We start from the raw sequence: 15,503 nt of genomic DNA, 5'->3' as shown, positions 1-15,503 counted from the left end.
TGTAAAATGAACTGGAGAAAGAAATGGCAAACCACTTCAGTATCTTTGCCAACAAAACCCCAAATGGGGTCATGAAGAGTTGAATATCACTGAAATAACTTAGTAATAAAGGGAAGGGTCTCCCCCACTAGGATCCAAGGACCACAGACCAAAGAATCTGGTCTACTCACCTTGATAATAATCTGATATTGCTGGATCCGGTGGATGGGTTTCTCCAAGTAATGCTGCAGGGGAGGCAAGGGAGGTTGGGAGGGATCTGCTCCTGAAAGTTTCTCCTCAGAATATTTCTGTCATGAGAACAAGAAGACATTTGGTTTAAAGGGGAGAAAAAGTAAATGATCCCAACTGCATAGGACCAGATTGGGTCTGTTATTGAGCAATGTATGCTTGATAATTATCTGTAGAAAAATCAAAAATAGGTATTGTGTCCAATATATATGCGCTATACATATATATACTTGTACATCTAAATTTTTTACACACAAATATGTAAATTTCTACATCAGAATCCTTGTGACAGATACAAAGTATCTAAGATAGTTTTGCTTTCAGGAAGGGTACAAATCTTCTAGGAGAGGAGATCCACATGCATGCATACATCTATGTCATTTCCCTACTCAAAAGCCTTCAGAAGCTCTTTCTTCCTTAGAATACACCATATACAGTCATGGCCCTCTGCAGTCTGGCTCTGATCTGCTTGTCCAGGCTGTTTTATGCTGTTGTTCTTCATGCATTCTACATTGCAGGCAAACTGGACTTATTCCCTCAATTCAACATGCAATCTCCCATCTCCACACATTTATGAGAGCTGTTTCCCCTGCCTGGATTACACTTCTTATCTCTGCCTCCTAAAGTCCCTCTTGTCCTTCCATTCCTCCATGAAGCCTTCCCTGATTCCCTCAAGTTGAAACTGATCCCTTCAACCTCAAAGTTTCCTCAAGTACATTGTTCGGAGCTACCTTTTTCCCTTTGCAACCAACCTCATGTCATCCTTATTTGGGTGCATATCGATTTTTCAAATGCCATGATGAAAAAAACATTCTAGAAACCCAGCTCTGAACACAAGTCCCTGCATACAAGAAGTATGTATATAATAAATGTTTGTTGAATTCATGTGAATTGGATCATAATTAATGACATAAATCTAGTATTGATAACCATTATATGAGGGATACAGTGTTTTAAGGGTTCAGAAGAAGGAAAGCGCACTGAAGCCTAGAACAAGGATTCTTAAGCTGGTGGCTGGCTCTAAATTTTTATTTTTTATATCTTGCCAATTCTTTTTTTTTAAAAATGCTATCTTTTTATTTAATATTTTATTTTTCCCAATTACATAAAAATAGTTTTCAACATTTGTTTTTAAGCCAATTGTATTGCAATATAATAGCTTTCCTTGATAATCCTACATATGTCATCTGATGTATCATAAACCTTACTCTGGGAAAGAGTCCATAGATTTCACCAGGGTATCAAAGGAGTACATGACTAGCTCCTGGCTTACAGTGTTGAGGAAAGCTTCGTAAATAAAGGTAGGTATGAAACTGGGATTTGAAGTATAAGATTTCAATGATCTTATACTTCAGATTTAAATACTACATACATACTATACATACATACTACAATATTATATATATACTACATATATACATAAATACTACATATATCTGTAGTACATACACTACAGAATTAAGGAAACAGAATTTTAAGAGCTGGAATACACTTTGAGAATTATCTGCACTACCTCTTTTATTTCATTTTTGAGGAAACTGAAGCTCAAAGTTATGAAGGAATTTTCCAAGGTCATGCAGTTAGAGTGACTTTGCTAGTGGTAGAATAAGGAAGTGAGACAGAAAGGCATTCCAGGCAGATGAATGGTGAGGGTAAAGGTGCAGAGGTGAGAAACCTTAGTACTACTTGCTGGGCATCGGAGCAGGCTAGAAGAGAAGACAGCTAGTAAGGAGGAGATCAGTCTGGAAATATAGGCTGGACCCAAATATAGTGATAATTTCCACTTCTATGGTGTTTTAAGATGAACAAAACACTTCCTTCCCAACCACTCTCCTCAGAGGATAATATAAATATTACTGAAGAGCCTGGAGGGCCCAGCTGACCTTGTAGAACTCCTGGACGGCCTTGCTGACAACCACAGACTCTGCTTGAACGCGGCCCACCAGGTACTGGATGTACTTTTCAAAGTCTCCTTCATTCTTGATGAAGCACATGGCCACATCGTCATCAGTGTCACATTTCTTTAACTCCTGGAGAAAGCTACTGTAGAAGGGAGAAGAAGGCTTAGGGGCGGCTGGCCTTAGTCAGCTCCCCAGATTTCCCCTTCATCTCCAGCCCTTTAAAGGCTTCCTCAATTCCATGCATTCCCATAGAACCATGAATTGGACACCACATATTGGGGCACTTGTCCTGGACAAGTCAGCACATGACTCTGGTGAGTCAGCACATTTAAGGACTTAGGGAAGGTTGGGACCAGGTTGATCACTGGTCAGACTCTGGACAGGACCCCCTTCCTTTACTCTAGATTTGGTAAGGTAGATCCCTAGAGCTCAACAAAGTCCTTAAAGCACTGAAGTGCTTCTGGCTGCTGTAAGTCTTCATCAGAGAGTGTCCTTTCAGTTCAGGAAAAAGAAGGGAGGAATAACATTTTCCCTCTCTTCTATTCATTTCACAGAGACTCAGACTTTTAAAGGTAGAAAAGACCTCATGGATGTTATTCCATTTGATCTTCCCAACACCTCCAAAAAATGGTGATGCTATTGTTGTCCCCATTACACAAAGAGGCTCAAATAGGCTAAGTGAATCTAGGTCTTCCTGATTTCAAGTTCAACACTATCTACTGCCCCACTGAGCTGCCCTTGAAAACAAAGAATGTCAAAACCAGAAACAGAGAATATTAGAATTGGGAGGGACCAGAGAACGAGAATGTCAAAGCTGGAAGGGACCTTCAGTGAAAGTGTTTGGGGGAGGTGGAGAGTCAGGCAGAAAGAATGGGGCATTATGGGTCCAGCCTGGAGCTCAGATTACTTACTCGGCATGGAAGTGGCCGATGTCACTTATATTCCGGAAGATGATGGGCTTCTGGCTGGACACAGAGGCAGGTACACTGGGGCTGGATTCCAGGTGATGCAGATGGTGAGTCTGCAGGAAGTTGAGGGCACTGACAAAATCCTGTTCGGAGCTCAGCAGATCCTGGATGATGACACTGTGAGGGACAGAGCCGAGGGGGGGAGAGGTGAATGAGAGCAAGGCAGAGAGCCCCATTCCTTCCCTGCCCTCTAAGCTCTAATGCGGTCTCTCTCTACTCCTGGCTCTCTGCTCAAGAGCTGTGGATTTCCACAGCCCCAAAGCATAGTGTTCTCCCTGGCCCATGATACAGAGTCCTGCACAGGGGAGGAACCACTGGAGCAGGGAAGCTGGGGTGCAGGAAGGAGAAGGAGGATAATAATCTAGGATAATTTCCAGAAGATGATCCCAGGTCTGGATCAGGCCCCTAGCATGGTGTTGGTGTTCTATTTCCCTATCAAAGTGTGAACTCTTTGAGGCCAGAGGCTGTTATTTAAACTTTCTATCTCCTATGGACCTAGCACAGTTTTTTGCATATAATGCTTGCATAAGGTACGTTTGTTGTTGGTTTTTCCATGACCCTTGTTCTATCAGCACTAATAGACATGAGTGATCCTTAGGAGGAAGCCCTGGCTTACATGTTGCTCTGTAATTATTTCTTAGAGTTGTATGTATGAAATTCTTCTTTAACTAATCACAGCTGCCCAACTATACCCCAAAAGTAAGAACCATATTTTTTTTACTTTTGCAAAAGTAAGCAAGTGCCTGCTGAATGCATGATTTTGGATTAAATGAATGAATGAATGAATGAATGAATGAGTGAATCAAGATGAATGAGCTAGTGCATCTCTTCATTCATATAGCAGTTATCAAAGGGAATGAATTAATGAATGGTGAGCATGATTGGCTTATCCTGTCTAGAATCAGGCTTCCACATCATTTTCTGATCATCTACAAACCATTCTGCCATGCTCATGCCATCTTTCAATTTCTAGGTCCCTTTAGAATGTAAGCTCCTTGCTTGCTTGGATTGTATCAGTAAATGCTTCAATGCTTGAACATTTATTCACAAGTAAATGGGTAGTGAGCAAATAAGTGGATGGTGAAATGAATAAAAAAAGAGGAATGAATAAATGAATGAATGAATGGTCTAAAGGAATGTACAGATGAGTTAATAGAAGTGAAAGAATAATTGGATAGTCAAGTGAATGAATAAATGAGTGAGTCAAATAAATGAGTTACTGAGAGGGTTCAGTCACTCCTGGAAGGCTATTTCCTGATTGCCCCCCCCCAACAAATGCCTGGGTCTCCACTCACTTTAGCTTCTTCTTATATTCATCCTCTGAGACTGATTCTCCAGGGAACTCTGGCACTTCAGTAGCTGCCCATTCTGGTGAAAGCTGATGAGGAAAAATGAGAAATCTTCTCAGCATTGTCCAGGCTTGGACCCTACCTTGAATTTTGGAAAGTCTAGGGAGGATAGCCTGAAATAGGCCACTAGAGGTAGGAAGCAAGGGAACAGAGTACCAAAAAGGGAGAAGCTCTTCAGTTTAAAAAAAAAAAAGGATGGATGGATGATGCAGAGGATAAATTTCCTCAAAAGCATAATTTTACTGAGGGCTTAGGGCAGAGCTGCCTCAGACAGGAACTCTGAGGTAAGACTTCCATGGGGTGTTGAGGATTTCCACAGCTCAAATGCTCTCATCATGTATTATAGCAATAGATATAGGCATACTAACTCCCTGCTAGACTATGAGCTCCAGCAAGAACTGTAATTATAGTTATTATGCCCTGGACTTGAAAAGTTCCCCCATTCTACTCCATTTCATTTCCCCTAGTGGCCTATTAGGAGAATTTTACCTTGAGCTTTTTGTCCAGATAAGCAGGTGATACCCAGCCTTGCCGGGAAGGACTGGACTTGGTCGGCTTGGTCCGAACCAGCCATTTGAGTGGGTGGGCTGAGTCAAGGACCTCCACATACTGGCCTTCCCTTAATGTGATGGCCTCTGGATCTGCTCCCAGGGGTAGGTAGTTGGCTGTGACCATATAAATGTCAAAGATCTGTGAAGAGGACATCAATAGAAGGAGTGAGTGGGATGTAGAAGCCTGGAACCCATCCCTAAATCTAGGGTTGAAAACCTGAGTTGAAGTCCTACTTCTCTTCCATTAAGTCACTACAGGTAGGCCTGAGCAAATAACTTAAATCTCTCTGGACCTCAGTTTCCTGAACTATAAAATGGGTATAATGATCCTCAAAGGGCCTGACTCATAGCATAGTTGTGAGATCAGAAGGAGATCATAGATTAAATTAGCATTAACAGTTATAAACATCATTGTAGTCATTATCACCATCATTGTCATCATGTTTTTTGTCAGTGTTATTTTTTAAAGGAATGGTAATTTTATTTTCCTTTTTGTTCCCCTCTCAAAAAAGCTTTCCCATTTGTGGCACTATAGAAACTGCATTTTGGTTAGGATTCCCAAAGCACCATACAATATTTTGTATATTAAAAGGATTGTGGGAAATAAAAATGTGCTTTGGTGCTGGTCTGCCATGGAAGTTTATCTGCTCACAGAGTGCCCTTTGATCTCTGGCCCTATCGTTTTTGGGCTCTCAGCCTGAGTGGAAGATGAGATCTTCACTTGGCAGCATGTTTCTTGTTATCTTGAAGAATTCATTCACATCATCGGGGACCCCAGAATTCCCAGTGGAAACAATGTCCAGTCCTGCTTTACTTTCTGTGGTAGCCAGTCCTCCAGTATTTTCCATGACAAAGGCCATTGGATTACACTCATACAGGAGTCTCAGCTTTCCTTGAGGGTTCTTTTTGTTGGCTGGATATAAAAACATTCTCAGAGCAGCTAGGTACTGCAGTAGATAGAGCCCCAGCCCTGAAGTCAGGAGGGCCTGAGTTCAAATCTGACCTCAGACATTTAACACTTCCTAGCTGTGTGACCCTGGGCAAGTCACTTAACCCCAATTGGCTCAGCAAAAAAAAAAAAAAAAGTGAAGAAACATTTTCTATATACTAGTGTTTGGTGCCCATCTTCCACCTTCACAAAGCCCACAAATCTTGCACCATAAGGAGCTGTGTTATCCTGGGGAAATTTCTTTTTCAGGATATATTTCATGACTATAGGATCAAAGATCCTGGCACAGCCCTTATTAAGATTGGAGATATTACTTTTCTTTTTCATTTTCACATCCATTTAAACCAAAATGAATTCCTAATAGGTGGGTCCAGCCTTAAGCAGTGGACTTCATGCCATAACCAGCACTAACACCATGGCACTGCCACAGAGTGTGTACCCAGCAGCCACAGAGCAGCTGGGTATCTCCCCGGTGCCCTAGCCTTCCCTTGTCCATGACGAAAGAAGTCAGGGTACTGACTCGGTATGTAAGAAAGACTGGTCAGTCATGACTGGGCCTGAGGAGTGGATGTCCTTAAGGCAAAAGAAGCCCTGAGCTTAGCAGGCAGTGGGCGAGGGTAGAGTGGGGAGTCTGAGCTGAGTGCAGGTGTGTGCATTAGAACCTCCAGTCTCTACTTCCCAGGGTTCTCTGGGTAGGCAATGGAGCAGGCAGCCAAAGATGGAACTTGGGCTCAGCTTGAATTCAGAATGTGTCCATCACTGTCATTCATCTTCTTCTTCTTCTTCTTCATCATCATCATCATCATCATCATCATCATCATCATCATCATCATCATCATCATCATCAAGTAAGCTGGCCCTGATGGTATCTGTATGGTCCTTTCCATGTTCTCTGACATCTTCTGTTCTACTCTGTAGACCAGTACTGACTTCTATAACTTATCAACTTTGATAGCAGGGAATGCTGGACCTGGGAGCAGGAGACCTGAGTTATGACCTGGCTCTACCAGTTAATGAGGAATTTGACCATGATCCTCTTCATTTCCATCTTTGGGCCTCTGTTTCTTCTCTGTAAAGTGAGGCTTTTGTATAAGATGAATTCTGAGATTCCCTCCTTGGGGTAAATCTGATGATCCTAGTTTCTCATGTGACTGAAGTTTTATAAGACTTAAGACTTCTTCTTATAGCAGTCTCAGCCCTGTGCTAATGTTCAGATGAGCTCAGTGGTCACTAGAGTAGAGGGTCCCATTAATGGACAAAAACAGTTCTGAGACTGACTGGTCTAGGACAAACCATCTGGTCCTCCCAAAGTTGACTTACCTCTCCTCTGGCATCCCCATCTTCAGACTCAGAGGAGGACTCTTGGACACTGGAAGAAGGTCGGGATCGGCCATGCCGGGGAGATGGGGAAGGGGTCTTGGATTCATCATCACTCTCCCCTCCAGGGACCCGGAGAGTGGCTAAAACAATCAAGGCACAAAGGGAGGTGGTGCTCATCAAGGCTGTTCTGTGTCCCTTCCTAGTAGTCTTTCGGCCTGGACTATCCCTTTGTAAGGTCCATCCCTAACCTTCTGCCATAGTCAAGTTCCTTTTGAGACACCTATTTTTTTTATTGCAAGGGCCAGGTTGGCCTTTGTTATCCCTAAAGTTCTGTTCCTGGCTTCTAGACTTCAAGACCATGCCCAAAGCTAGGTGCCTTTCTTTCTTTCCCCATCTGCTTTTCTTCTGCCTTTTGTGTATTATCCTCCAATATTAGAATGTAAGATCCTTGAGGTAAGGTAATATATTTCTTTTCATTATATTTATATCCCTAGTCTTTAGCACATTGCATGGCATATAATGAATTCTTCACAAATCCATCCTTTCCCTCCTTCTTTCTTCCCTTCCCTCCTTCCTTCCCTCCCACCGTCCATTCCTTTTTCTTTCTTTCTTTCTTTCTTTCTTTCTTTCTTTCTTTCTTTCTTTCTTTCTTTCTTTCTTTCTTTCTTTCTTTCTTTCTTTCTTTCTTTCTTTCTTTCTTTCTTTCTTTCTTTCTTTCTTTCTTTCTTTCTTTCTTTCTTTCTTTCTTTCTTTCTTTCTTTCTTTCCTTTTTTCCCTTTTATTCTTTCTCCCTCCCTCCCTCTCTCTCTCTCTTCCTCAGGCAAAGACCCAGGTCTATTGTATTTAGAGAAGCAGTATTTTGGGGAGAGTGGGGGAAGATCAAGGGTGAAATTTGATGTAACAAGTTAATCAAACAAATATGTGCTAAGAGCTGTGACAGGTGCCTGAGGATACATATACAATCAATCAATCAATCCCCAGGGCTTGTAATTAAGAGACCTGGATTCAATCCCCAGCTCTGACATTCACTAATTAGATGACATTGGACCTTTTCACTTCTCTAGTTGTTAATTTTACCATCTTAGTAGAGGGATAATCACATTTGTATCATGTGTCTTCATTAGGTTGTTGAGACAAAAGAGCTTTTAAGAAATGGTAATTATTATTATTTTCATTTGGGAAATTGTGTTTTAAGTTGTTCCCTATCAGAAAAGCTCATATGTTTAACACATGGATACTATCTGGATATGAAGAACAGAACACCAGGGTTTTCTAAGAATAAAAATGATATACAACCTAAAGGGTAAGGGAGAACTCTCCAGGATGGGAAAGGTAGGCAAGCTACATAACATTACTGACAATGATTTGTTTGATTTTCTATATTTTTTGGTGATGTCTTCACCCCCAATATATGGTCATTTAAAAAAGCTGTCATATACAACTGAAAGTTTTATAAATGTTTTTTCTATTCCCATTCATCAATAACCAAAAACATATTACCTCTATTTTTTTAGAGTTTTATTCAGGTTCTTAATTTCTTTTAATTTAATCTTATGGTTCTATTTGACTAGGGTTGAAAGGAATTAATTAAGATTTGCCATTATTATAGTTTTATTATCTATTATCTCCCACAATTGAATTAACCTTTTTCTTTGGGTATTTAGATAGTATGTTATTAAGTCCATATATGTTAAATATTGATATCAAGACAACGACGATGCAAAAAGTGACTTAAAAGACAAAATCAGAGCCAAGTATGACTGGAATAGATGCTGTATTAATCAAATTATGAGAAAGAAGGCAACAAAACAAGTATGGCACTGATATACATGAAATATTAACAAATCTGAAGGGCATGGCAAATTGAGTGAAATGTATGATTTGCCATGAGGAAGACATGGGTTTAATAGCTATGGGATCACATAGGCAAATTACAACTTGTCTGAACTGTAGTCAACTCTCAAGACCTATTAGTTATATGCACTATAATCTGAATTAATTAATGTGGTTTCTACACCATCAAAATCATAAGTTATTGATATTTTGATATATTAAAAGAACTAGAGACAGGCCTCTAGCCTGTGAGATAGATTATTTAAATTTTTAAATTTAATTTATTTTTTAATTAAAATTTTTTATTTTCAAAACATATACATGGATAATTTTTCAGCACTGACCCTTGCAAAACCTTATGTTACAGATTTTTTCCCCTTTTTCCCACCCTCTCCCCTAGATGGCAAATAATTCAATATATGTTAAACATGTTAAAATATATGTTAAATCCAATATATATATATATATATATTTTTTACAATTATCTTGTTGCACAAAAAATCAGATTAAAAAGGAAAAAAAGATAAAGAAAATAAAATGCAAGCAAACAACAAAAAAGAGGGATCCACACTGAGTTTTCACAGTCCTCTCTCTGAGTATAGATAGCTCTCTTCATCACAAAATTATTGGAACTAGCTTCAATCATCTCATTGTTGAAAAGAGCCAGAGATGGATTATTTTAAAAAGGAAAGAAAAGAAAGGAAGAAATAGTCCAGAATTGCACAGGATGAACAGGTAGTGATTTGTACCATTGAAGGGAGTACCCACAGATCCTTCAAAATATCAGAGAATAATAAAGATGATAATATAAACCTGAGCCAGATAGTATTAGGCAAGTTAACTTTATTATGAAGGAAAATTAATATAATGTACTTTGAGAGAGGAAGTGTGGTAATGAATAAAGTGTTAGAATCAAGAAAACATCGATCCATATTCCAACCATGACAATTAGCTGTGATCATAAGCAAATCAATTTAACCTTTCTGAACTTCAGGTAATTCTAAGAGTTTAAGTTATGGATAAGTTGCTAATTGTGTTAGTGGAGAGAATGTACACATTGTAGGAATTAATACAAATTCTGTCAATACAAAATAATGGACTCCAAGGTCAAATATAAAAGGGCTCATGGGTGATTCACTGTTAGAAATTATTGGAACAGAGGATAATTAGGAACTGGTCACAAACAAGATTAATTTGCTAATAAGAACAAATGATTCATTTGCTTTGGATGGCTGGTTATTTGTGAGACAGATGGCGACTCTATTCAATACTGGTAGGGGAGAAGGAAGGAAATATATTTTTAAATATATTTTTCTTTCTGCTCTATTATGTTTTCCACTACTACCACCTGTGGGTCCCATTTCAATAATTAAAAACTAGGATGTCTCTTGTTTCCTAGGAAAGAAGGTCCTGGGGCCAGTCTGAAGCAATGGGCACATGAAGAAAGTGTTCACTTGACTCACCCTGAGTGATCTTAGCAGACACCATCTCAGTAATCTGGGATGTCAACTTCTGAAGAAATTCTTCAGTTCCAACATCAGCAAGGGAAATATGGCCTCGGCCCTCATCAGTTTCTGATGGTTCTCCTGAGGATGCAAAAACATGGAGATCATCAGAGTAGACAAAATAATATTTCTCAGGCTTTAAAGCCACTTAACGATTCTCAAAGAGATATTTTTAAAGCATTAGAAAGGATCTCAGCAGTGGAATTTTCTTTAATGTTATCCTTATTCCCATGATGACATATTCAACAGCTAATCACCCAGTCTCTGCCTTGAAGACTACTAGGAAGAAAAAATCATTTCCCTCCCAAGGTAGTCCATTCTGTTTTAGAAGAACTCTACTAGGGCAGGTTGGTGACACAGTGGATAGCATAGCTGGGCCTGGAGCCAGGAAGACTCATCTTCTTGAGTTCAAATTCAGCCTCAGATACTTATTAACCTTTAACAACTTCTTCTGCCAGACTTCTCTTTCTTTCTCAAGGCAAAAAGTCTTTGCTCAGTAGTCTTTGATTCCTTCAATTCTGTCTGAAGTCCAAGTGTTTGAAGGATTGTCACATGGAAAGAGTATTAGACTCATTCTGCTTGATCATAAAAGTCAAGAAGGTCAGAAAGAGAAGCAATGGCTGGAAGTTATAGAAAGGTAAAGTTGGGGTTTGACCTAAGGAAAAAATTCTAAAACCAAGAGCTGTCCAAAAGTAGAATGGGCTTTCTTTGAAGGATATGGGTTCTGCATCATTTGAAGTCTTTAAGCAGAGATAGGATAGTCTGAGATGTTGTTGTAGGGATCTAGCTCAAGTTCAGGTTAGATCAGACACCTTCTGAAATTCCTCTCAGCTCCAAAGTTCTTCCATAAAGAGTTAATTATCAAGTCCTACTGCTTTTGTTCTTTGCAAGGTGTCTCACTTGGCCCTTTCATCTCCATTCCTAGTCTTGGTTCTTATCACCTGAACTAGTGAAGCAATCTCTTCAACATTCTCCCTGAAAGGAACATCTTTCAAGCCCCTTTAATCTACTTTATACTAATTGTCATCATCTCTCTAAAATGCCACATTTCCCATGTCATAGCCATGTTTGAAAATCTTAAATGGTTTTCCATTGCCTGCAAGGTATTGTAGGAAAATGACAGGAATCCAAAATCCTCTGTGTGAGTCCCGATTCTGACATTTGCTAGTTATATTCTTTTAATCAATCAGTTCACAAACATTCATTAAGCACCAAATATGTGCCAAGCATGGTGCCAGACATAGGGGATACAAAAACAGAAACAAAATAGTTTCACAATCAACCTATATCCTATTTGATGGATATACATGGGTAGTTTTTCCCTTTCTCTTTCCTTTTTAAAAATCTTTATTTAAATTTGCAAGACTCTAGAAAATTATATTCTAACTAGTCCTCATTGTATATATATATATATATATATATATATATATATATATATATAACATTCCTGGTCAATGTTCTGTAATTGCTATATTTTAAGCAAAGATCCCGAACTCCAAATCCCATTCTCAGGAACCATATTTATAACTGGTGTTTTACAAATATGCCTTTCTCTTCTGAATCCCTGATCTTCAGTCAGCAGCAGAGATGAAAACACCGTCGGATGCTCCTTTACTTATCCAAGCTCCATAATTATTGGCAATAACTCCTAAGTTCCTTCTGGCACTGTCATCTGGGCCCATGTGAATCACCAGAAGTGTTAAGTAGCTATTTATTTGAACAAATCTTAGCAGATTCTCTCCCATTTTGGATACAAGTCTCAGGAAGACAGAAGGCCTCTTTACTATTATTACTGACTACTATTGCTATCAACAAATAAATGCCTCAGTTTCCTTCAGCAGAGAATCACCAGTGGCAAAGGATTCATAATGAATAGAATGATGAATCCAGTGAGAAGACCTGATTTCACAGAACCACAGTATTTGATGAATGAAAGAGATCTCAATGATCATCCAGTCTAATCTATATCCCAAGGGAATTCCCCCAACAACTTTGGTTTGAATTCCATCTCAGACAGACACTTAACTGTTGGTTGTGGGACTATAGACAGGTAACTTGACCTTTCTCAGACTCAGTTTCTTCCTTTGTAAAATGGGGCCAATAATAACTAGAGTATTTACTTCACAAGTTTATGAAGATCAATAAGATATCTATTTTAAGGGATATTGTTATCTCTCCTTCCTCTCTTCTTCTCTCTTTCTCTTTGCCTCTCTCTGTCTCTGTCTCTGTCTCTCTCTCTGTTATTATTATTATTTTTTTACTGGCTCTTAGTGAAAGATATTCAGTGGAGTACTGGTAAATATTTAACAACCAGACCTCTGGGGAAAAAAACTGTATACACAATACACTTTTCAATTTAATCTGTATTGTGAACACTTTCTCCATCTTTTTCTTAAATCTAGACAGTCAACAAAAACAAAATAAACCAGGCCCTAAACTGTAGCATTTACTAATTTTTGAGGTACAAATTATCACATTAAAAATTTAACAATTTACTCATTTTGGGGGAGGAAAATGCAAATGGAGTTAAATGACTTGTCAAAGGTCACACAAGTAAGTGTCAAATGTCTAAGATCGGATTTGAACTCGGGTCCTCTTGACTCCAAAGACCATTGCTCTATCAGTTGCATCACCTAGCCATCTCAGTTTTTTTGGTGAGGCACTCACTCTCTCCTCTTTGGGAAGAACCTCAAATATGTTTCTTAGCTTAAAGCGTTCATTGGTACTTCTTTCTTCCCCAAATTCCTTTATGTGACAGTTTTTGACCCTCAAATTCCATGATATATGGGAAATCCCTTCTGCCTCTTCAGATTTTTTTTTTTTTGGTTTTCATATTATATTCCTTCTTCATTTTTTAAGAAAAGGAATAATTACATTATTATAACCTGGAGAGTCAAGAAGTATTTCTTGAAGCTCTTTATGTTCATCTCTAGGAGGAGGCCAACTTATACTTTGGGCTCAGGCTGTGACAGAAATATCAGCATCCTATGCTCAGTGCAGATCTCTGATATAGTCTTTCTACATTCCTGACTACTGGAAGTGAACTCCTGGTCTTTGTCATTCTTGCTAGCAGTCCTGGTGGACTGTTATAACCAACTGCACAAAAGGGACCTTCATTTCTGGACCTTCCAGTCTCCAACCTTAGTCCCCACTTATCCTTCTCTCACTTATGCCTCACCTGTCTTACCAATGTTCCTTAACCAAAGATCTTATGTATCCTCCTCTTCTGAGTTCTTTGGTGAGAGTCTTCTTTCTTCAACTTCTCCTTTTCCTCAGGTTCTTCACTTTTCTTTCTATCCTTGCTTCTCCTCCTCTTGTTCCATTCATGTTCTTTTCCTCCTCCAGATTTTGTATTCAGGTTCTTGGTCTTTAGCTCAAGTCTCTTTCCTCTTTTGGCTCAAGTCATTTGAATTTTCCTCAAGTTCTCCTAATTTTTCATCTCCAATTCAATCTCTTCTGTTCTTTATGATCCTAATTCGTCTTGATCATTTTTTCTTCTATTTCAGCCCAAGTACCCAGATCCTTTTCCATAACCTGCTTCTGTAGATACCCTTCCCTTCTTTTTACTTCTCTAAATTCTTCTGAGTCTTCAAAGCCAACCCAAGGTATCACTTCTTCCACACAGTCTTCCATGAGTTCCCCAGCCATGAACATCTTTCCCTCACTTCTCTAAGCAACTATAGTCCTCAAGGTCTATCCCACAATGTGACAGCTATTCTATGCTATCTTATATATATATTTTTACCACTTTTTTATTAAAACTTTTTATTTTCAAAACATATTCATGGATAATTTTTCAACATTTACCCTTGTAAAACCTTGTGTTCCAAAATTTCCCCTCCTTCCCCCACCCCTTCCCCTAGATGGCAAGTAATCCAACATTATACATATATCCTAACTATGCAACTAGACTGAAAGTTCCTGGAGTGCAAGGATGATTTCTATGCATCTTTATACCTCCAGCATATAAGGTAATGCCTTACTCTGCCTTGGACAGATGCCTACTAGACTGTGAACTTCCCTGTGTCTTATAAAAGCTTTGTATCTTCTTTAAGAGTCTAGCAGATTGCTAGTGATTCTTTTTTTTATAATTTTTTTCACAGTATATATGCATGAGTAATTTTTTTATAATATTATCCCTTGTATTAATTTTTCCAAATTATCCCCTCCCTCCCTCTACTCCCTCCCCCTGATGACAGGCAATCCCATACATTTTACATATGTTACAATATAACCTAGATATAATATATGTGTGTAAATACTATTTTCTTGTTGCACATTAAGTATTAGATTCCGAAAGTGTAAGTAACCTGGGCAGATAGACAGTAGTGCTACCAATTTACATTCACTTCCCAGTGTTCCTTCTCTGGGTGTAGTTATTTCTGTCCATCATTGATCTACTGGAAGTGAGTTGGATCTTCTCTTTGTTGAAGATATCCACTTCCATCAGAATACATCCTCATACAGTATTGTTGTTGAAGTGTATAGTGATCTTCTGGTTCTGCTCGTTTCACTCAGTATCAGTTCATGTCTCTCCAAACCTCTCTGTATTCCTCCTGCTGGTCATTTCTTACAGAGCAATAATATTCCATAACCTTCATATACCACAATTTACCCAACCATTCTCCAATTGATGGACATCCATTCAACTTCCAGTTTCTAGCTATTACAAAAAGAGCTGCCACAAATATTTTGGCACATACAGGTCCCTTTCCCCTCTTTAGTATTTCTTTGGGATATAAGCCCAGTAGTAGCACTGCTGGGTCAAAGGGTATGCACAATTTGAGAAGTTTTTGGGCATAGTTCCAAACTGCTCTCCAGAATGGCTGGATTCTTTCACAACTCCACCAACAATGTATTAGTGTCCCAGTTTTCCCACAGCCCCTCCAACATTCATCA

At 39.0% G+C, this 15,503-nt stretch overlaps 1 protein-coding gene across 1 annotated transcript in view; it reads right to left on the bottom strand.

Moving 5' to 3' along the window:
• OBSCN (obscurin, cytoskeletal calmodulin and titin-interacting RhoGEF) overlaps nt 1–15,503 on the bottom strand; it is a 318,398-nt gene that overhangs the window by 85,034 nt on the left and 217,861 nt on the right. Inside the window, 7 exon segments of the mRNA XM_074282618.1 lie at nt 171–287; nt 2,112–2,271; nt 3,041–3,214; nt 4,393–4,475; nt 4,936–5,136; nt 7,267–7,406; nt 10,563–10,685. Of these exon segments, the coding sequence (XP_074138719.1) occupies nt 171–287; nt 2,112–2,271; nt 3,041–3,214; nt 4,393–4,475; nt 4,936–5,136; nt 7,267–7,406; nt 10,563–10,685 (998 nt within the window).

The sequence above is a fragment of the Sminthopsis crassicaudata genome, chromosome 1, assembly GCF_048593235.1.
Source record: "Sminthopsis crassicaudata isolate SCR6 chromosome 1, ASM4859323v1, whole genome shotgun sequence".
Lineage (NCBI taxonomy): Eukaryota > Metazoa > Chordata > Mammalia > Dasyuromorphia > Dasyuridae > Sminthopsis > Sminthopsis crassicaudata.
The sequence above is the reverse complement of the archived record's forward strand: the minus strand, read 5'-3'. Positions and strand labels throughout refer to the sequence as shown.